Genomic DNA, 24,207 nt, shown 5'->3' on the forward strand with positions numbered 1-24,207 from the left:
AGCTTTCCACATTTTCACATGAAAATCAGCTAAACGTGTGAGCACTAGGGTTGCCAGCGCTGAAGAAGAAGTGGTAGGAAGCGGTTCACAGGAATCAAGTAGAGTTTGTAAAGTTTATTAATGACCAGGAAAATACATCTTTCTATATACATCGATTTAACTACAATGTTTCAATCAACTAAAAATTATGTATATTCTCTGCTCAGGTCCATTCATTTAAAATTATTGAATAAATGCTTTAATATTCTCAACATCATAAATCCTTGAAGACATTTGTATCAAAGCAAAAGTCAGGTGTGAAAAATCAATAAATCTGGAATCAGTAAGAGACGACACATTGAAAGAAACTAGTTTTTTGTTTTCCAAACTCAGACTGTATCTAGTTTTATTAGGCAGGAAATTCAAATGATCAGTGATGAATAGCGTAAGCTGTCTTTTTGTTCTTGAAGAAATACTTTTCAACTTCTTCATCTGCTTTGAGTATATATATTAAGTCACAGGAGACTATTTTCAGTGCATTTTATCAGGGAGTTGTCCGAGGGGAGAATGCTAACGTTTCTCTTGTATTTGCTTTCACATTGTACTACATTCCAGACAAAAAGGGAAACATTTAGGTAATACATATACAGGTTTACTGTCCAGGCTGAAATATGTTACCTTAACTGTGTTCAAATAAATAAAAAGTTCAACCGGCATTAGATTAATATTGATTAAAGGTCATAGGGATTAATAAAGAAACTTACTGTACATTTACCAAACACTGAAATCAAGATTAAAAGCATTTGCAGATGCATATTACATTCCTTTAGTTCCCCTTATCCTTTATAACATAATCTGTTCCAAGACAGAAGAACATTCTCCTTGATAAAATTTGCACTGAATATTCCTACTATGTAGGCACACTCCTTAGTTTCTCTCTGACATTGACACTTTAGACAAGAACACCAAGAATAGCCTCAAAAGAACTCAGTGACAACATTGCTATTGTTGAACTGCAGAGAAGTTGTTGAAGGAGCCCAAGTCTACTCAAGCTGGAAATAACCTGAGGTCAGGATAAGTTGAAGTCTTCTCTCAGTTTTGTTACAACTGTTCTTTTCAGTTCCATTGTTCCTCTTATGGTTCATAGGAGGCTTCTAACTATACAGCAAGGCTGTTGAAACTGAACAAATACACACCACACAATGATAATGGTCCATGTTCACATGTTTTCAAGCCTTTCAGTGTCTCACTGTGTTTCTTAAAGGGGCAAGCTAGGTTACTGGCCTCCCCGTTCCCTTACTTGCAAAGTCAACAAAGTTGAGATCCTTGGATGTTCCATTACTCAGCTAGCCTTACTCAAACAGTACCTAGATGTGCTAAAATTTAACTCCTCCATATGTGCCATGCGCCTGTAAAGATAGATTAAGGACCAAATCCTGAAGTCTTGACATTTGCTCAGACAAACTCCGAGTGACACTCAGAAATTTTGCCTGAGTAAGCACTGAATACAAACCGAGGGCCCAGTCATGCCGTGAGATCCATGCATGGAGAGGACCCTCGGCCACTTTTGCAACAGCGTTCCTTGATGCTACAGGGACTCTTCACAGGAGGGGTTGGGCCGCAGGAAGAAGGTACATCCTCTCCCCTGTACCCAGTGGAGCTCACAGCGCAAAGGTAATATAGTCAGGCCAGCTTTCATATCATTGACACCCCTTTCTGCAGTGAGGATCCTCCTTTAACGGTGTGTTCTAGGGGCTGCAGAAGTCCTGAGACAGTGCACTGCATGGGCCTGCTGAGAGCACAGATCCCCTGGCCTCCTGCTGCTAATACCCTGACATCAATGGGGACCTCAGGGCATCATTGGCTTTGTGATTGGGAAAGTGGTGAGGAAGCAAATCCTGCCTTCCAATACAATGGCTGGAATGGCTCACAGCGATCTCCCCTTTCTCTCCTTCCCATAGGTTTTCCCTTGGAGGTACAATCTGGCCGTGGCTAAGGACTTTAGGATCTGGGCCTAAGTAGTTTGAACAGAAGTAGTAAGAAATATATTCAATGTTTTTGTCCCTCAGTGGCCATCTTTGTCCTTCACCCCTAAGGCTGGAGCTGACAACAGCAAGAAAACAGCTACCTTAAGCCACTATGTTAAAACAAAATCCATGGGTCTGAGAGACTTTCCCATAGAAAGGGCAGTCTGGTATAACTTACTGATATGTAAATTGCATTATTTTATTTGCACTATCCATTTTATTGGTGCCAGATATAAAAAAATTGGTTTGTCTGATTTGTAAAAAAATTCTGTATAATCAGGCCCATGAGATTTATGGCATTTTTCCCTTTAAAGAGAATTAATACAGATAATCATTGTTTGGTACCAAGGTAATCATCCTGAATTTTGGCTTGTTTAATGATTTTGGGGCCTTTCAAAATATTTCATTTTATGTTTTTATTAAAAATAAACACAATTGTCAACAGCACTAAGAATTTTCTTACATTAGTCTTAAAAAGGTGGTGACACAGCAAAGGGAACAAAGCAGAATTGAAGCAGTATTGGTTATGGCAAAACAATGGCTTGTCTGCAAAAGAAAGAAGGGAAGATTTATGACTTTTTTCCGCTCCCCTGGCTGAACCTAGCCATTTTATATTGGTGAGCCACAGAATGGAACTTCTATTGATTTCAGATTTGATGGGATTACACAGAGAGACATCACTATTACGGTGTTAACCCATTTAAGAACATAGATTAAGGATGAATAAGGCTTTTAAAGCAGCTCTGAATTAAAAGAAGCAGGCACAGATCATTACTGACTATATTGTATTGGATTTACTCCCCTCGGATCTGTTGGCACTGCCCTTAACTTTCTAAAGAGTCTCGCATATTGACCTGCTGGGACCCACAGAGGAGGACCTAGTTGCATGGTATTTTAATGAGTGAGTTGCTGAATGCACCCTGATCGATAATAGTGACCACAGAAGCTCTTTGGAAATCACCACAGTGCACATTTTCCTCTGACTATCTGAAAAAAATTAATTTCAGATTACATGAAACTACAGGGAGTTTTTTAAAGAGAAGTTCAAACAAGCTTCAAGTAATTAAGAATCTCTTCATAGAACGATTTGACTCCTATTTTATTGTAAAGCAGTGATGTACAATACTAAAAATGCTCCATGGATTTAGGGTTATTGATAGAAGAGCAAATGGAACAAGAAAGAAATGTTGACCACGAAAAAGAAAAGGGTGGAAAATAACTTGGAAATGCACCCTGGTTATTTTTATCTGGGCTGTGACCTTGTTTCTCTTTGTACACGTGCAGTTTGCCCCTACCAATTGAATTGTAGTCATAACTTTGAGTTCTCATGGCCAAGATTTTCTCCCACAGTATTCTTGCTGGCAAGTTAAAGAAGTATGGGCTGGATGAATGGACTGTAAGGTGGATAGAAAGCTGGCTAGATCGGCGGGCTCAATGGGTAGTGATCAATGGCTCCATATCTAGTTGGCAACCGGTTTCAAGCGGAGTGCCCCAAAGGTTGGTCCTGGGGCTGGTTTTGTTCAATATCTTCATTAATGATCTGGAGGATGGCATGGACTGCACTCTCAGCAGGTTTGCAGATGATACTAAACTGGGAGGAGTGGTAAATACGCTGAAGGGTAGGGATAGGATACAGAGGGGCCTAGACAAATTAGAGGATTGGGCCAAAAGAAACTTGATGAGGTTCAACAAGGACAAGTGCAGAGTCCTGCACTTAGGACGGAAGAATCCCATTCACTGTTACAGACTAGGGACCGAATGGCTAGGCAGCAGTTCTGCAGAAAAGGACCTAGGGGTTACAGTGGACGAGAAGCTGGATATGAGTCAACAGTGTGCCATTGTTACCGAGAAGGCTAACGGCATTTTGGACTGTATAAGTAGGGGAATTGCCAGCAGATCGAGGGATGTGATCGTTCCCCTCTATTCGACATTGGTGAGGCCTCATCTGAAGTACTGTGTCCAGTTTTGGGCCCCACACTACAAGAAGGATGTGGAAAAATTGGAAAGAGTCCAGTGGAGGGCAACAAAAATGGTGAGGAGGCTGGAGCACATGACTTATGAGGCGAGGCTGAGGGAACTGGGATTGTTTAGTCTGCAGAAGAGAAGAATGAGGGGGGATTTGATAGCTGCTTTCAACTATCTGAAAGTGGGTTCCAAAGAGGATGGATCTAGACTGTTCTGAGTGGTACCAGATGACAGACCAAGGAGTAATGGTCTCAAGTTGCAGTGGGAGAGGTTTAGGTTGGATATTAGGAAAAACTTTTTCACTAGGAGGGTGGTGAAGCACTGGAATGGGTTGCCTAGGGAGGTGGTGGAATCTCCTTCCTTAGAGGTTTTTAAGGTCAGGCTTGACAAAGCCCTGGCTGGGATGATTTAGTTGGGGATTGGTCCTGCTTTGAGCAGGGGGTTGGACTAGATACCTCCTGAGGTCCCTTCCAACCCTGATATTCTATGATTCTATGAAAACTGGCCTAAAGCTAGGCTCTTAACTCTGTATTTAGCCTCACTGCAAATAATTGGTCTCATCTTCAAAAGTGCTGAGCACCCAGCTGCTCCCACTGGCTTTTCAAAACTAGGCTACTTTTTAAGATGTCTAAGGGCTAGTCTACACTAGAATCACCGAAGCGGTGCAGCTGCAGCACTGCTACTGCAGATGCTCTATGCTGGCGGGAGAGAGCTCTCCCATCGGCATGATGAATCCACCTGTGAGAGGCAGTAGCTATGTCAGCAGCAGATGCTCTCCCATTGACATAGCACTGTCCACACTGGCACTTAGGTCGGTGTAACTTATGTCACTTAGGGGGGTGCCTTTTTCAAACCACTGAGCAACATAAGTTTCACCGATGTAAGTGCTAGTGTGTATAGGCCCAAGTGTAGATGTAGGGGTCCAACTTTAGTCATTCAGTTTTGAAAATCTTGTCCTGTCTGCTGATGAGCTGATTGCCAGGAAGCAGTGTCAGCAGAATAACCCACCGGTTGCCTACCCGTGCAACATCTTCGATTGTCCATCTCTGCACATGCAAATTACTAAAGGTGGAAATTTGGTTTCACTGTTTTTGTATGGAGGAAGAAATGCATGAGCATTGACGCTCACCTGATAAAGGTGCCAACGGCCAACTCTGAAACAAAGGATCTGGGATAGAGCCTTCTTTTATAGTCTACGAGGATACAAGATAAGATGTCACACAGCATGGTGCTGAGCAACAAAGAAGCAGCCCCATTGTGTGCAGGAGCCAGGATTCATGTCACGGGGGCAGGTCAACTGCCAGAGCCTCAGCATGTTGGGTCGTTTGCTGCTTCTGCTTCTGAAGTGTAAGAGCAACTTCTGGGTTCGCAGCCTACCTCCAGCGGTGGGATAAAGGGCCCGCTCTTTGCTTCCACCTGCAACAGATGAAGCTATTCAGAAACAATAGAAACTGACAGTGGCACTCAATTCTCGAATGGGATTGACGGAATCTGGAAGCCCGATTTAAACTCAAGCCGCTGCCTCTTGAAAGTGTGTTGTTGAGATTATTCTCACCCCAGCTTTTTTTGCCTGTGGTGGAGTGAAGGGTAGAGAGAAAACCAGTGCAGCAGCAGATGTCACAAGGTAGCCAACAGAGCTGGTATCAGGAAGTCGGCCCTTGATACAGAATGGGAATAAGGTCAATCACCCCATAGAATACAGTCTCAAATGAAAGAACAAATAGCCGAAGTTGAACAGCAATCATTCCCTTAACATAAAAGTCTTGCTTCTTGCTAATGCAGTAGCTCAACACGTGCAAAATATTTTGCCAGGTTTTACCCACCAACTTATGCCAGTTCAGAGAAGAAAACAACTCTCGAGTGGATCTTCACGGTCATTCAAAACACTTTAGATAGATCCTGTCACATGCTGTATAAGCACCTGATTGATTGTGTGGAATTAAGTTATTGGACAGAGAACCAGCTAATGGAAACACATTGATGAAATCATTTTTGAGAGATATTAAATGGAATTTAAAATAAAGCTGAAATGGGTTTATGGATTTTTCACTCAAACTGTTTATGAACATTTATCGCTGGTAAATTACACAGTGTCGAAAGAGAGAATTGGTAGGCATGCATTTTAATAGAAGTCTTTCTGAAATAATAATAATACAATAATTTATTATCTAGGGACGTACAGTACGTGCAGATACAAATTATATGATTTTTGTCTTCTTAACTGTATCTGGCTGTTTGTAGACAAATGAGGATGTGCTATGTTAAATAGTCTTATAAAGTAAAAAAATACTTCCAGTACTTTAAAATGAAACAGCATTTGATATTATAAATCTTTCACAGTGGATATAAACTGTTTTAATAACATCAGCCAGGAGACAAAAACAATTTAGTAGTAAATTTCACTTAACTTTGCTTTTGCTTTATGTTCAGTAAAAGTGGAGGGAGACAGACACCTCTAACTGGGGAGAGAGGTGATGGATGCATGTGAAATTTTTCAGATTGTACATTTGTCACATTTGCCAAAAATCTGCTTTCCTCAACTTACGCAAAATGAAAACAAGAACTGAGAGGTTTGCAAAGCTGATGTTATTGAATTCTAGCAACAGAATTCCAAAGTCGCTAACAGGCCAGAGTTTTACAGGAATCCTAGTCTGATTAAATGCATCAGCAAAAACAAGGAGGAGTCCTTGTGGTTTAATGTATCGAAAGTTTCAGTGTTATTAGGATACATTGCAGGAGGGAGTAATGGAGAATGATACTCTCACAATAGGAAGTGTGATAGACCCAGGCCAGTTGGGTATAACAAAGTACACCTCTACCCCGATATAAAGCGGCCGGATATAACGCGGTAAAGCAGTGCTCCGGGGGGACGGGGCTGCGCACTCTGGTGGATCAAAGCAAGTTTGATATAACGCGGTTTCACCTATAACGCGGTAAGATTTTTTGACTCCCGAGGACAACGTTATATCGGGGTAGAGGTGTAGTAGAAGGCAGATATACTGGCCACTGGATTAGCAGTTTTCTGTTCCCTGACTGACCAGAGCAGGGGCTGCTCCAGGCTAATGAGAACACCTGACTCCAATTAACCTGCAAAGAGTCAGGTGAGGTCATTAAGGTAATGTGAACACCTGACTCTAATTAAGGCCCTTTTGATACTATAAAAGGGCTCACTCAAGTCAGGCTGAGGAGAGCCAGGGAGCCAGAGGAGAGGAAGTGCGGCTGAAGGGCTGGGTAATGAAGACACCTTCAAGCCATCGGAAAGGGAGCCCTAAAGTAATGGTGAAGAAGAGAGAAGCAGGAGAGCTGTGGGGAAGTGGCCCAGGGAAATGTAGCAACTCTGGCAGTGAAAAGTCGACTGCCAACAGTTGCTACCATTAGGGTCCCTGGGCCGGAACCCAGGGTAGAGGGCGGGCCTGGGTTCCCCCCAACCTGCCACTACAGAAACCCCTCCTGGGAGGGGAAGACAGGCCCCTGTCACGACAGGAGGCTAAACTGTTCTGAAGTAAGCCCCTAGGGACAACAGAGACGGTGGGAGTTCCCTCACCAACCTCCTTGCTGGCTTATGATGAAAAGGGCTCAGTAGATTGTAACCCTGGCCCTAGAGAGAGAAGGGCTACGTGGAGGGTCGCAGTGAGCCACTGAGGCTAGCATAAACCACCTAGAAGCGCAGGACCCACGGGGACAAGGTCAGAGCTCTGCCACAGAAGACACAAAATGTATGGAATAGAAGTATGTGCAGTAAGTGTTTTGTTTTTTTGTTGTTGTTGTTTTCTTTTCAATTTGTAACCATAACTGAGATTGTTAAGGAACAGAAGCAAAGGGAAACAAACTGGTTGTGGCTGGGCATAAACTTCTGAATACTACCCACATTTTGCCCAACTGTTCTGGGCCATCTCTATTCACAAGGTACTCACTTTCCAGCATAGCCTGTCTATGGCCCAGTCTAGAGTAGCAGGCACTGCCGGAGTTCTAGGGAGAGTGCATGTCTCATAGGACTGGTTATGAGATACAGGATTTTCCACCTTTATTGTAAGTCATCTATTCCCAACTCGCTCAGGTCAGGAATTAACCCCAATTTGTAACGGTGTGAGACCTGGCCAGTGGCCTGTGTGACGTGGGTTCATTTGCTCATTCCAGTTCCCACTGTATAAGTGTCTGTATCACTACTGAGGAAAAGTGGGGCTTAAGGTATCTCAGCAGTGAATATCAGAGAAGGAAAACAAGGAGATGGCTGATTTTCTGAAAGGACGTCTGGCTCAAGTATAATAGATATTCTTAGTTTGAGCCTTTCCAAAATCTCCTTGGATTAGAAACTTCACTGGCTGTTTTTCAAAAACTGCTTCCCCCTCCCAAATTAAATAACAAATTCCTGGTAAACTCCAGGCCATTATAAAAGTCCACAATTTAGCCGCCAGGCCCAAGTCATCACTGGCCATTGACAGGTCTTCATGACTTTGACTAGTGTAGTTTACTTATTATTAAAAAAAAAACCCAAACTAATGAAAATTATAACTAAACAACAGTCACAGTGTGAGCATAAACACAATAATACAAGTGGAAAATAACTAAGAATATTTATGTGCACCACTGTCAAGCCCCCAAATGTACCCACTCACTCTCCCCACCCCAAAAATCTTCATTTTATTATTCAGTTACGTGCAGGCTTCTGTTTTTGCTAAGTTTCATTGCAAGGTTAATAACTTGTACCATTGTGTAGGATAAACTGAAACTTGCGTTATTTGGAAACAGTTTGGAGAGGACAAATCAGATAATATTAACCTTCAAGGTTCGCAAGTTACAGATACTTTTGACAGCTTGTAGCAATAAAGATCAATTTTAATTCTCAATGCTTCAAACTTTAGACTACTCTTTATCATCTCTGAGTTTACAGTGTTTTAAAAAGCAGGAGTCTGGTTTTGTAGTGTTAATATTAGAAAACTTGTTTTAATTCTCACTTTTCCTTAACATAGTGAGTGGGATACACTGGTGTAAACCAAATGTAACTCTATTGAAGCCAGTGGAATTTTTCCACGATAAGCTGGTTTCAATGCAAGGAGCATCATGTTGTTTTTTTCTGGGGAGAAAGCAGGGGATGATAACCTTGAGGTTTTTCTTTGCGTGCTGGTCCCTATAGTATTCACTGAGAGTGCACATACACTTCTTCAGCAGCAGCGTCCGTTGGTCCCCACCTATGCCATCTTGCCTCCTGGTGCTGTGACTGGCCGCCTCTTCAGATCCTTTCTACCACTGGGACAGACCACTCCTGGGTCTGTAGCCTTCTAGGTTGCTCGGTCTTTAACTTGAGACTATTGCAAATAGTTTTTATTATCATACTACTCTTTTAGATAATTAGTAGATTTATATCTAGTTAGCAGAGAATGCTCCCACCTGCCTTTTATTGCTCCAGCATTCAGAATACTCACGCCCCAGAGTTCAGACTCTGCAGACATCTGGTGGAGCTATGCATGGCCCTCCCACTCATTAACTGGTCAACAGGAGCCTCCAGCCAGTGCTCCTACAACACTTACAGAATCCTCCAGCTGGCCCAAGGACTCAACTAAGAGGAGGTAAGAAGAGAGTAGAGAGAAACACCCTCATAAGAAGACAAATAATCTCACAAGTTCTTGAAGAACAGAGTGCCTTCCCCCCTTCCCTCCTGCCCCAAAGTTGGTGCACCTGGAGCTCATGGGGGACACAGGCTGGCACCGATGGTACCAGGAGCATCCAGTGCTCTGAAACCACCGACAAAGGTGTGTAAGGACAGTAAAGAGCACCTCCCCTTTGCACTGGTGGTACAGTACCTCACTGTACCAAAAACCACACCGATAATTCCCTTAGCAAAGACTCTTATCAGTTCTCCTGCTGCCAGACCTCAGTATGCCCTTCTGAAGAACTTGGCAATTTACACAGATCTGGAGTCTCTCCTCCTATCGGACCCAGTGCTAGTGAGAGATATCACCACTCCACCCACCCACCCTCCCATCACTCACCAGTCCTGACCACTAGCAGAGCTGTTGACTCTTTCACACTATCGGGGTGCTTCTTGCCAGAGTACGCCTCAGTCCAAGCTGCCATGAGACAAGAATGGTACCAACAGCTCTGTCCTTTAAGTTGGGCGAATCTTACTCCGAGGAAAAACAGGAGCTTCTACCGCTGGTTCTGGTCCCAACATTCCATACACAAGGCATCATCCTGAATAGGACTTCCAGAGCCTCCCAGAGTCCCCTACATCACTGTGACCCATTCCTGACATCCAGGGATCAATGGTACCCTCCTAGGTCCATCCCCCATCCCTGTGGTCCCACTCACTAGCCATACTAGACTTCTTAGGACCCTTACTATCAATAGAGCCTGGCAAATCTGTGGATATCCACTTTATATCCGCGGACTATGCTTGCAGATTGTGGATCGGATGTGGATACAAATTTTGTATCCACGCAGGGCTCTAACTATCAAGCCCCAGACTTTGACCCCATGGGGCACCGATCTCATCAGAGATTACGTCCAGTGGAACACTTCCAGCTGCCCCCCAGGGCAGGTGAAGGAACCAGAGCAAACAGAGCAGCCGGTACTTCCAGATCTGCCAATGGTGTCTTCATCTTCAGAGGAAGGGGAGGCACCAACCCTTTCCCACTCTGGATGATGACAGACAGTACCAAGATCTTACGTGGAAGGTTGCTGAAACCCTCCAGATTCCACTGGAAGAGGTTTCGGATTCTACACACAAACTCCTGCACATTCTCCTGTTAATGTCTCCCTCTCAATGAGGCCATTTCGGATCCTACTAAGGACATTTGGCACCATCCACCTGTGCTACTTTCCCAAAGAGGGCTGAAAATAAGTATTTTGTTCCCTCTAAGGGCATGGAATATTTGTTCTCATACGCAAACCTGAACTCTCTGGTTGTCCAAGCAGACATGGAGCAGAACAGATTACACCCACCACAGTCCATTCCTTTGGACAAGGAGGCTTGATCTCTTTGACAGAAAGAGCTTTTCTTCAGCCAACCAGCTGTTCAGTATTGTGAACGACCAGGCACTCATCAAAATCTGACTTTATTAACTTGGAGTTTGTTTTGGTTATGAGGTGGGCTTCTTAGCTGCAGACATCGGGGTTCCCCAGGAGGTTCAGGCCACAGTACATGATCCTTCAAGGATAACAACCTTTTCAGTGAATGAGCCAGTGAATCACTTCACTCACTCAAAGACTCTTGCACCACCTCGGCACCTTGCAGAAAATATTCTAAGTTGCCACAGCAAAGATCCCAGCCAGCCCCACAGGTGTCCTACCACCAGAAGCCGTATGAGCCGCCGAGGAAGCACCAGAGGCTACAGCATGGCAGACACATCACTCCACCACCGTCCCCTCTCCTGACCCAGCCATCTATCATGAAGTCATTTTGACAGGATGAAAGAGAAATGTCAACCTGTCCTTTCACAACCAGTCTCCCCCACTTCCTTTGGTGGCCTCCCGGCCCATTTTCTTCTCATGTGGCAGCACTTAGCTGCAGAAAATTGGCCCTAGTCAACATCTCAATTGGCTGTACAATCAAATTCCTGTCCATCTCTTCTACAACACCCCCCCTCCCCATCCCTCTCACAAGACACTTTTCGAACAGGAGGTGAACTCCATAAGCCAACGAGGAGCAATAGAACCAGATCTCCTTAACACAAGGGGAAGAAAAGCAAGCTGCCATATGGTGTCCTGACCATTAATTCACCTACAGATGTTTCCAGACTTTCTGTCACAGAACAGAGGCAGAACCAACCATCCCAGCCCGGCATCTCTCCATCTGACAGCTTGGTTTTTGGATGGGCAACAGACAGAGCGTGCTCAGAGGAGGTCCGGTCTTTCTTTCTCAATAGTAGGCAACCCAGTTCAAAAAAGTGTGACGCCATAAGCATCATTTGCCTCTGGGAGGAGTCTGAAATTGTTATCCTGGACTATCTCCTCCTCTTGAAGTCAGTGGGCCTGTCCACCAGTTCACTACGGGTTCATTTAGCAGCTATCAATGCTTTTCATCCTCCGGGAGAGAGCTGTTCAATTTTCAACCATCCTGCGGCAGTCAAATTCTTAAAAGGCATTGTCAGAACATTCCCACCAGTATCAAGACCTACGCCAACTTGGAACCTGAACCTGGTACTTTCTGAACTCATGAACCCGCCATTTGAACCCTTAGCCTCCTGCTCCCTGTTGTACTTATCAGTGAAGGTAGACTTCCTCACAGATATCAGCTCAGACAGGAGGGTAAGGGCACTTATAACAGATCTGCCTTATATCTTTCACAACGGGAATGCATCCTAAATTTATCCCCAAGATTCCCTCTGACTTTCACTTGAACCAGATGGGTCACCTACCTGTATTTTACCCCAAATCTAACAGGAATAGAGAGGGCAGGAAACTTCACTCCGTAGATGTACACAGAGCTCTGCCCTTCTACCTAGATAGGTCCAGGCCCTTTATGAATTCTCCACGGCTCTTCGTCTCTATAACCAAGAGAGTGAAAGGAGAGACAATATCTTCCAAAAGACTCTCAAATGGATTTCCAACTGCATCCTCCTCTGCTATAAGATAACGGGAGCCCCTCCTTCACAAACTGTCAGGTTTCCTTATGCCTTCGGTTCACAGCACAAGGACATGTAGGCATGGACCAATGGATACTGCTATTGAAGAATTTCCAGTCCCAGGCATGCAGAGCATGTGCACACCCACAGTGAATACCCATAGGGCCACATATTTTGAACAGCTCCAGTTACTATGAGGTAGGTAACCTTACTTTTCTTTTTCATCTCAAAAAATATATACATACAAAGAATTTCCTACTGCTCGCTTATGAAGTGCACATAGGAATAGTAAGTAAGTATGTAGCACATATTGAATTAATTAAAAACCAGTTAACTGATAGATCTCACAAAGTAATTGGAAAGGGGTTGGTTTCTAGTCATGGCCCCTAGGGATCTGTTCACGGCACAATGCTATTAAATATCTTTTATCATTCATCTGGAAGAAAATATGAAATCACTCCTGGTAAAGTTTGCAAGATGCCATTAAAACTGGTGATGAATAGTGATAAGGTATACAGGATAGTAACGCAAAGTTCTCTGGATTTCTTGCTAAGCTGAATTTGTTTGAGCATGTGTGTTAATGCAGTCAAATACAAGGTCATAGATCTAGAAACAAAGAATGTAGGTCACACTTACAGGATAGGGGATTGTATATTGGAAAGCAGAGACTCTGAAAAGGACTTAGGCCCAGATTTTTTAAAGGTATTTAGGCATTGCACTGCTCGGCCTTCCAACACCTAACTGATTTAAGAGCCTAAATCTAATTTTCCTAAGGGATTTAGGCACCTGTGGATTTTGGCTTGTAAGTGTGTACATCGCTTTTTAAAATTCCACAATGCCTAAATACCTTTAAAAATCAGGGCCTTAAAGATCATGACTGATAACCAGCTGCACATATATATGATGCTAGGGGTAAATGGGACAATGTGATTCTTGGATGTATAAGCAGGGGAATATTGAGTAGAAGAAGGGAGATGGTATTATCTCTATAAAGCATTGGTGACACCATTACTGAAATCTGTGTCTAGTTCTGGATGTTGGAAACGAGAGGGCTCAGAAAAGAGCATGAATGATTTGAGGTCTGGTAAACTGACCTCAGTGAAAGATTTAGTAAACTCAATCTATTTAGCTTACCAAAGAGAAGATTAAGAGGTGACTTGATCCCACTCTATAAGTACCTACAAAGGGAGAAGATTTCTGATAGTAGAGGGCTCTTTGATCCAGCAAACAAAGACATAACATGGAAATTGAAGCTAGATAAATGCAGACTTGAAATAAAGTGCAAATTTTTAACAGTGAAGATATTTCTCCAACATTAAGTACTTAAATCAAGATTCTGTCTTCCTAAAAGATATGCTATAGTTCAACCACAAAATATCGACTTGATGCAGAGATTACTGGATGGAATTATATGGTCTATATTATACAGGAGGTCATGTTAATTTATCGTAAGGGTCCCTTCTGGCCTTAATATTTATAAATTTATGAATCATAGTTGGTACTTGGCATCTGGAGATCGGAAAAAGGTAAGTAAACCATTATCATCCCCTTTGTACAGATGGGAAATGTGAAACAGAGAGAGATCAAGTGACTTGTGTAAGGTCACACAACAAAATCAGTGGCAGAACTAGACCCCAGGTCTCCTGCCTTCTTGTCCTGTAGTTTATTCACTGGACAGCACCACCTCCCTATTCAGCATCCAAGTCACTGCGAACCTTTTGAGGTGGCTGTATTAACCTGGGATTTTGTTCTCTCCTTTAAGTCCATCACAGCAAGAAAATATAAATAATTTCATGTTATGCATCTGTATTAGCTAATGAAGTGTGCATCTGTACTAGAGACATTTATGCACAATGAGGGATCAAATTTTCTAAAATGGCTGTCTGAATCTTTTCCATCCTCAGAACAAAAGCGATTGCATTGTGCAGAGTGCATCCAGGTTCTGGGTGCAAACGAGGCAGCCAGATTTGAAAATTCAGCTCAGCATTCTGAACCCAGTTACTTGTGAGGATGGAGCGGGGGCATGCAGGGGGGTCAGCTAACCTGTAAATTGTGCCAAGTATGATTTGAGAGTCACTCCCCTGCTTACAGTTTGTAACATCTACAACTTGTGTTCTGTTTTGTTATTTCAGGAGCAGAAGGCACAGTGTTCCCTAAATCTATAGAAACTCCCAGTGTCAGGGCAGACCCCTTCAAGGAACTAAGGTAAACTTTGGAATATGGTTTAAACATAACTCAGTGGCGCCGTGTTGGAATTCTGCATACTGAGTGGTGGCATTTCTAGCCCTGCACAAGCAGTTGAGGAATTCCCTTTGGAATGCACTGAGCAGAGGTTACAGGCGCTAACATCACAGAGCGAATGCCATGGAATAGAAGAAAGGCAATAACACTTCAAAGCAAATCTCTATGACTGAGTCAAAAGCAAACCTGGGTCACGAGAGCTTCCTTTCTCCTCTGTAACACCCTCTGCTTAGCCACTCTTTAAAAAGGAAAATAGAAATATTTCCTTGGCTGTAGCAACTAAAGGTACTGGAGGCCACATTCAATCAGGGAGAGTGCCTGCAGGCAAAAGGATGATGCACTAGTAGAATTTTCTCCCTTATAGAGATGCGAACCCCTTCTCTGACCCGGTAACTGCGACTAGCTGTACACACATGCCACTATCACTGACATTCACAGAAATACCACCCACAGAAAGCAACATTTATGGGGAATAAATGGCACTGCTCTAGACAGTGGCTCTCAAACTTTTTTTACTGGTGACCCCTTTCACATAGCAAGTCTCTGAGTGTGACCCCCCCCTTTCAAATTAAAAACACTTTTTTAATATATTTAACACCATTATAAATGCTGGAGGTAAAGCGGGGTTTGGGGTGGAGGTTGACAGCTCCTGACCCCCAGTTCGAGAACCCCTGCTCTAGAGAATCAGCTTTGCCCTCACTTGAATGCAGGACTTCATGTATTTCATCATGATAAATCCTAGCTCTTATGTATCACTTTTCTTCAGTACATCTCAGAGCACCTCACAATCTTAAATGTATTTATTCTCACCACACCCCTGAAAAGCAAGGCAATTATCCCCACTTCACCGATAGGGAACTAAGGCACCAAGAGGCCAAGTGACTTGCCCCAGGTCACACAGGTAGTCAGTGGCAGAGAAGGGACATGAACGAAGGTTTCCCAAGTTCTAGGCTAGTGTCCTACCCACTGGATCATCCTTCCTACATACTCTACCAATGGGCAAACCTCAAAGTTTGATGTGCAGGTTCAGTCTGGATGAGCAGCCTCTGGAAGGGAGAGAGTTGGGTGTGTGGGCTGGTTCTTGGAACAAACGAACTCTTCCAACAGTGTTTGGTTCTTTTGATGAATATGGGGGTGCAGCTGGAAAGGGGTACTTGGCCAACACTGAGAATGCAGAAGGCAACAAACACCACTTCACAGTCTGGATTTCATTCTGTTTCAGTCACTGAGGTTTTAGGTGCACTTGGAGAGCTTTGCCCCACCACTTGTCAGCTAGATCCCCACCATTTGTCATAACTGGAGAAAACCTCTAGGTGTGTTATTGACTAGGTATTGTTAATGTCTCCACCAAGAGGGTACAAAGTCAGCCAACTGATAATGAACCCCTGCTCAGGAAGAAAGTCTCTAGAGATAGAGACAACCTTGTCACTTAATCTTTGGTCTCTAACCTTCCTTTCTCAGGAAAGGTTACTGAGGAAGCAGTGTTAGAACAGCTGCAGCCTGGTTTCATTTGGTGGCATAGCACCAATGTAGGATTGGTGTCTATTGTTAACTCTGTCCGTCCTGATGTTGGAAGTAGTAGTTATGCCCAGCTCGATCACCATGGATGCTAAAGAACGTCTTTGTTTCCTTCCTTTTGGTATCTTACTACCTTTTACTTTCTCTCAGGAATGCCTCTAGTTCTTCCTTTTAACACACCAGCTGCCCGCTTGTTAGATAAAAAATACAACTGGGTTTTGGTTCAGTTCATTATGAACGTTCACCATGTTGCCACCTGCTCTGATGTAAAACCTGCTTCCTCCCTCTCAATATTTTACTATTTTTCTTAAAAGCTTTGGGTCAACCCAGAGCGTGGCAGCTTCAGCCCGTGTAAATCCAGGTGCAGGGTCTCCAGGGGCAGAAAGGGAGTGATGATGTGGGAGTGCAAAGCAGATGTTGCCTTCCTTCTAGTGGACTGCAGGCAGCCTGCATGGACAAGATGTAGGTGGCATTAGCAGGAAAAGGGTCAGCTGGACAGAAGATGCACTGGTACAGCACATCTCTGCCACAGCCTTCATAGAAAGGATCATGACCTTGGGTATGTTTTTCAAAAGCACCTGTGTCCCATTTTCAAAAGTGGTAGGTACTTAAGAGCCTAACTTTCATTAGGCTCTCTGTAAATGGGACTTAGGCTCCTAAATCACTTAGGGGCTTTTGAAAATCATATCCGTTTGCAGAAATTAAAGCTGTTCTACACTATTGTAACCTCCAAGGGCCGAGACACTATAATAATAATAATAATGGAGATATCCCATCTCCTAGAACTGGAAGGGACCTTGAAAGGTCATCGAGTCCAGCCCCCTGCCTTCACTAGCAGGACCAAGTACTGATTTTGCCCCAGATTCCCAAGTGGCCCCCTCAAGGATTGAACTCACAACCCTGGGTTTAGCAGGCCAATGCTCAAACCACTGAGCTATCCCTCCCCCCAATATAATGGAGATATCCCATCTCCTAGAACTGGAAGGGACCTTGAAAGGTCATTGAGTCCAGCCCCCTGCCTTCACTAGCAGGATCAAGTACTGATTTTGCCCCAGATCCCCAAGTGGCCCCCTCAAGGATTGAACTCACAACCCTGGGTTTAGCAGGCCAATGCTCAAACCACTGAGCTATCCCTCCCCCCCTATGGCACCACTTGTGCACAATGTTCCAGACAGGCTCCGGGCAGCAACGTGTACACCTCCCTTATCAGCACAGGTGACTCGGTCTCCATAGGTACGTGACTCTCTTGAAGCATAAGGCAGCACAAGCTTCTTATGTGAAATGTTTTCTTCTGGGGGCAAAATACGGTTCCAAGAGAAAGTAACCTTAGCCTGGGGGGCACTTTCTAGTGTCTTCCTATTGTTGGTAGCAATGCTGTACCTCCTCAAAATTATATAACCTGCCCCTTTAGAGTAATCCAAAGATTCTTGGCTGCTGTGAAGAGGGACTGAATGAGTTGTTAATCCTGATTTGCTCTGCACATCTGGGAGATCAGCATGTTATAAACACCTATGCTAGGTAGCTGGCTAGACCACTGGATAAAGGGATGCTAATTGTTACTGCAAAATGACTGTGAAAAAACCCTGTCACGTTATACAGTGATAAAAGACCAGACTTTTTTTTCCTTTAAGTTTCAAGAAAAACAACAACCCAGTTTTCAGTTAGCTAGTCTGGTGTCCACAATTCCAAACAGATGTTGATAAATTGGAGAGGGTTCAGAGGAGAGCCACGAGAATGACGAAAAGTTTAGAAAGCTTGCTGTTGACAGATGTTTGACTGCGTGTGTGTGTTCTTTCAGCTTGCTGTCCCAGCTCTGCGCAGATAGCGGAGACAGCAGACTTCATTTGAACTGCCCAATAAATCCACAGACTCGGTTTTTAGCTAAGGCACCCAGCCAGGTTTATTGGCAACAAGGCACAGTCCTAGAATCCCACAGACTCTATGGACTACTAGCACATGTATGCCCATTACAATGGACCAGATCAGTGAACGGTGGGACTTTCCATTCCTCCCCCCATCCAAGGCCAGATAAAAACACTCCCTCTGAGACATTGTTTTATACACCAATACAAACAAGTTATGTATTGCCCCTGACTTATCTGGGTACCACCCTCTGACGTATTTGGGTGTCACCCTTTGCCTTGTACCTGTTGGTTCAATCAAAATATCGCTATCCATCATGCTGTCATCCTGACCTTATCTTTAGGATGGGTCAGCATGTTCCTAGTCTCTTTCTGGGATGGGTTGCTATCGAGGTGTTCTGGTACCACCCTTCTGGAATGCGTTTGCATGTGTATTCTTGTGACAAACACAATTTAGGAATGTGTGTTTCTGCAATATCAGCCCTGTTCTTGTCACATTCTGTGAGCAGGGCCTGCCTCTTGCTCACAACCTGACTTTGCTTTATATCAGCAAAGCTTTGCCCACTACTTTAGTTCAGGCCTCAAGCCTCACACCAGGCCTCTGATACAAGGCCTTATGTCTCAGGCTCTCTTTCTTCTAGAGATAAGCTAAATAGACTGAGATCCTTGAGCCTAACAAAGAGAAGATTGAGGGGTGAGTTTATTACTGTGTAGATACCTATATGAGGAACAAATATTTAATAACAGGCTCTTCAATCTAGCAGAGAAAGGCATAACACAAGCCAATGGCAGGAAGATGAAACTAGAAATATGGCTGGAAATATGGCATAAATATTTAACGGTGAGAGTAATTAGCCATTGGAACAACTTTCCAAGGGTTCTGGTGGATTCTCCATCACTATCCATTTTCAAATCAAGACTGGATGTTTTTCTAAAAGCTCGGCTCTAGGAATTATTTTGGGGCAGTTCTCTGGCCCGTGTTCTACAGGAGGTCAGACTAGATGATCACAATGGTTCCTTCTGGCCTTGGAATCTATGATTCTGTTGTTGGGCTATCTTCTTGCATCCAGGTGCCCTGTGCTTTGTTTACTCTTCACAGACCAAATGACTAAAACTCACTGTCTAGTACATCAATTTGCTATTTTTGATTTTATATCGATGTCACTACTTTTCCTGTAGGAGACTTCAAAATAATGTGACAGCTACTGTCATTACCAAAAAGAGAGGAGACCACCTGCTCTTGCCACCACTGGGGAGTCAGACCATCTGTGTTTCTTTCTCCTCTGCTTCAAATGCAAAAAGATTTCTCTCCTTAAAATAGACAACACCCCATAATGTCAGTCTCCCTCACTCCCTCTTTCCTTCTTTTTCCCTACCCATCCCCCAAGCTACCTTTATTAGTGTCTGTCTGTCTCTCAGAATGATATATGTTCCAGATGATTACATAAGCATCATTTTCAGCAGACTTTCTGCCGCCTTCTTGTTGCTGAAAAGTCTTGGTTCATACAGGGTTTTTCACTTATTAGTCACTGACTGCTTTACAAGTGTTGGTCACCTTTCCAGAGATCAGACAATAGATCTGTTCTTTGTTGATCAACATTAGCTTCTGCTTGGTCATCTTTCAGTCTCATCTTCCGATGTCTTTGGCCTGGGATGGCTTAGATGGAGAGAAATTATTTCATAGCATCCCTCTGAAACATCCGAGACATGGGTGTGGCATTTGTCATTTCATGTGCAGGAGATCCATAAGGTCATAAGAATTGGTGTAGTACTGTACACATAGCTATTTTTGTATCTATTTGCACGGGTTGCGATTAATCTCTCCCGTGCTGCAAAAAGGTGTATGCTCCATCAGCCAACAAAAATCCTGATGGGTCCGTTATCAGTTTTGATTTTGTTGAGAATGCCAAAGATCATGAATGCTTTGTCTAATGCAGGGATGATTGTTTACTTGGCCCCATTTAGCAGAATATGTAGCGTTAGCAACAAACAGTCAGTAGCCCCTGACTCTCCGGGCGGGGGCCGACAACGACAGTTGGAGTTCTGGCTTTCTGGGTAGGACGGAACAATGGTCAGCTTGTAGCCCCCGGACAGGGTTGGGCAAAAATATAGTCTATGGCCCCCACTCCTCCTGGCAGTAGCAATTGGAGTTCTGGCCATCTGGGTGGGCCAGAACAACAATCAGTCTGTAGCCCCTGGGCGGGGCAGAACCCTACCACAAATTGTGTCCCAGGGATCTCCTCGGCTGGCGGTGGCTTGGCGTCCCCGTCAGTCTGCGCAGTCAGCGAGTCACCCACAGCGTAGTCCAGGTCCACGGGCTCTACCGCTTGGAGCATCTCCGGCTCCTCTGGAGGAGCCGGTAGTACACGTCCTCCCCAGCCACCCCCGAATGAGCTGGACTGCCTCCTTTTATCCGGCTCTTCCAGCTGGAGCATGTGCAGCAGGGGAATCGGGGCGTGGCCTCCTGGACCCACACTGATTGGTCTGCCCCCTTTGGCCCAGTGCGGGGTTGGTACACCCCGTCACAGGTGATTACAGGAAACACCTTTCTCTGTGGAGCTGTTTTCTTTAAACTATTCCCAAATGATTGACATTTGCTCCATTAATGATCCTTTTCTTGAGAGCTACAGCTATCACCTCCCTTTCCTTTAGTTTTTGTCTTTTTGCCTGAAAATGTGTATATCCTGAAATGGTCATTCAAAGTTGTCTGGAAATCATAAGTTCAGAAGTCTCAGTGGAGGCACATGCCATTCATTTACTCTTAGGGCTTGTCTACACTTATACTTACTGGTGGAGCTGCGCCATTATACCGCTTCATGAAGACACCATCTATGCTGACAGGAGAGCTTGTCCCATTGGCGTAGGTACTTCATCTCTCTGAGAGGCCGTAGCTATTTCGACAGGAGATGCCTGTCTGCAGTGCTGTCTATGCCGGGGGTGAAGTCAGTATAACTATGTTATAATCCACATCCCTGAGTGACGTAGTTATACTGACATAAATTGGTAGTGTAGACCAAGCTTTAGGAGCGTAGGAATGAGGGAGAAGAAATGAGTGGGGAACGAGACAACAGAAAATGGATAAACCCGAATGGGAAGAGACTCGGTAGGGCACTGTTTGTCTCACAATCATGATGTCGTGAATTAAGTACTGTTGTTGCCATTTCTTAGCATACATGTACCACCCTTCCCAATAGAAACAAAATTTGTTTTGGGACCCTTCACACATGATCACCTCCAAAAAACATGTCTTGTGGCAACCTACTACCTCCGTCTGTGCCTCACCCCTCAGAAGTGCTGTTCACCACATCCTTGCGTTGCAGTATGAGTTCCTCATACACTGGGTTGAATTTAATATCAGCCATTGATGATACTAAGAGCAAAGTGGGTCTTGTCTTAGAACAAAACCACACCAAAATATCATAGTTTAATTAGCCATGTTGATGCCACGCACATTTTTGTTGCATAACACGAAAACTTTCTGCTAGGCAAAGTCACGTGAGTTTAAGGTACTTCAGTGCTAAGAGCAAAGTCTGAAAAAGTTATACAGCTTGAAATCCTCTCCATGCAGTGGCCAGTACAAGGACTTAAATGGGACTTAACAGTTGCATAAGCCTTCTGGTCGTCCCTTGCACAGGGCTGAATTTCATCCACAATTGCTATAGCATAAAAACATCCAGCACAAGCCAACCAAACCTAGGCGACTGCTCTTTCTTTAATATGCAAACATAGTTAAGGGAAAATTAATCCCTTGGTGTCTGAAGAGGTAATTTTAATCAAAGTTAATTATGAACCCCTAAAAATACCAAATGGCAGATGAAATGCGCTTACAGTATGATATTATTAGTACAATTCTCTTGTACCACGTAAAGTACTAAGCTATCTAAATAGTCCAAGTGAGACCTATTGTGCCAAAGAACAATTTAAATACATTGTTCAGCTAATGTGGCAATATTCATTTTGTAAAATAATCATTCTCAATGAATTAAGGGTTCTTTTCATCAGTGTTCCACTAGGCAGCATAGGTATTTTCAATAAATGGGAACACAAATAATATCTCAGTCTAAAATCCATCACATTTATAAAGATTAACAGGTCAAAACCAAGAGGAAATGTGATTAAGAAATGGTACTAACAGGTGAAATAATTGGTGGGAAATAGAAGCACTTCATTAGGGTGTGATGCCAAGCCATATTTTAGAAGTGTGCAGTAAACACATGAGGCTAAATCTTCAGCCGATGTCAATGGAGGTAGGGTGATTGACACCAAGTATGAGTCTGGCCCTTGCAGGTGTTAATACATTTAACATGAAGGGCCAGATTCAGTTCTCAGTTACACTAGGCAACCCTGACAATGATAGTGGAATTGCAGCAATTTAACTGAGAGCAGAATTTGGACCTATGAGAGAATTTTAATTCTGTCATCATAACCTATGTTGGCGCCTTATTCCCCTGTCACTTACATTGCTATAAATCAGCCGTTAACGCCACTGAAGTCACTGAAGAGCCACTGGTGCCAAACTAGTGTAAAGGCAGAGGAGAATCGAGCCCCTGGTTTGTTAAGTGCAAGACCAATCAAATGATGAATTCCTTCGGAATCCTCCCTGTTATCTGGTCATTTATATCAATACCGTAGTTTAGTGTATAGTTCTTAAGTTTCTTACCCATTCCAGAGCACTCTCCAGGCTCAAGGGACAAGTTATCATCCCAGGGGGAACAAGGCTGTCTAAACTGCATGTAATGTGAGCTGTTTTCTCAGTGATATACAGTATTGCAGTAAGTCATTGTTAACAACTGGGACTCCTCCAGCCTTTCAACACATTCGCCTAATATAAGGCTAGCGTGAGAAAGGTATCACCTCCAGATCCATCAAAGGCATTGATTTTACCTTTTAGGCCCTTGAGTTTAAAAACAATCTAGGACGTTACATTATATTAGTTGATGTGAGGAAAGATGTGCCATTACTCTTATGTTTAAAACTATACCATCAGAGGATCACTGTATATTTCTCTGCCAGCTCCAGCTAGAGTGGGGCAGACTTTTGTGAGCACATTGTACCTTGCCTCAAACCTCTGCATTGGCTAGCCATTTTCTTTGGTATTGTTGGTTAAAATCTTCAAAGCTGTTATGGCTTTTGCCGCTCGCACAACAATCACAACAGGAAGAAGCCACATGGGCACAGCTGGGTTCCAGATACTCATGTTTTCTAAATAGACACAATCATGTCAGGCCATGCTAGACACACTCTGGTGTCTGGAAGCTTCTAGACCATAGAACACAGGGAGCACCACTACAGGACCTTCAAACTATTTAAAGGGATGCTAACCTATTCTTAGGCCCAATTATCTAGGAGACCACATAAGAACATAAGAAAGGCCGTACCGGGTCAGACCAAAGGTCCATCTAGCCCAGTATCCTGTCTACCGACAGTGGCCAATGCCAGGTGCCCCAGAGGGAGTGAACCTAACAGGCAATGATCAAGTGATCTCTCTCCTGCCATCCATCTCCACCCTCTGACAGACAGAGGCTAGGGACACCATTCCTTACCTGTCCTGGCTAATAGCCATTAATGGACTTAACCACCATGAATTTATCCAGTTCTCTTTTAAACTCTGTTATAGTCCTAGCCTTTTCACAACCTCCTCAGGTAAGGAGTTCCACAAGTTGACTGTGCACTGCGTGAAGAAGAACTTCCTTTTATTTGTTTTAAACCTGCTGCCTATTAATTTAAATAACTTTTCCTTATCCCCTTTCTCCACATCACTCATGATTTTATATACCTCTATCATATCCCCCCTTAGTCTCCTCTTTTCCAAGCTGAAGAGTTCTAGCCTCTTTAATCTCTCCTCATATGGGACCCGTTCCAAACCCTTAATCATTTTAGTTGCCCTTTTCTAAACCTTTTCTAGTGCCAGTATATCTTTTTTGAGATGAGGAGACCATATCTGTACGCAGTATTCGAGATGAGGGTGTACCATCGATAATATATCTCAGTCTTATTCTCTATCCCCTTTTTAATGATTCCTAACATCCTGTTTGTTTTTTTGACCGCCTC

General features: G+C 43.7%; 1 protein-coding gene across 11 annotated transcripts in view; it reads left to right on the forward strand.

The window, feature by feature from the left end:
- SGCD (sarcoglycan delta) overlaps positions 1-24,207 on the forward strand; it is a 504,512-nt gene that overhangs the window by 427,287 nt on the left and 53,018 nt on the right. For all 11 annotated transcript variants that reach the window (XM_065555141.1, XM_005300012.5, XM_065555144.1 and 8 more), the window contains one exon: positions 14,668-14,740. In XM_065555141.1, coding sequence (XP_065411213.1) covers positions 14,668-14,740 — 73 coding nt within the window. The remainder of the gene's footprint in view (positions 1-14,667; positions 14,741-24,207) is intronic.

This window comes from Chrysemys picta, chromosome 8 (genome assembly GCF_011386835.1).
Source record: "Chrysemys picta bellii isolate R12L10 chromosome 8, ASM1138683v2, whole genome shotgun sequence".
NCBI classification, from domain to species: domain Eukaryota; kingdom Metazoa; phylum Chordata; order Testudines; family Emydidae; genus Chrysemys; species Chrysemys picta.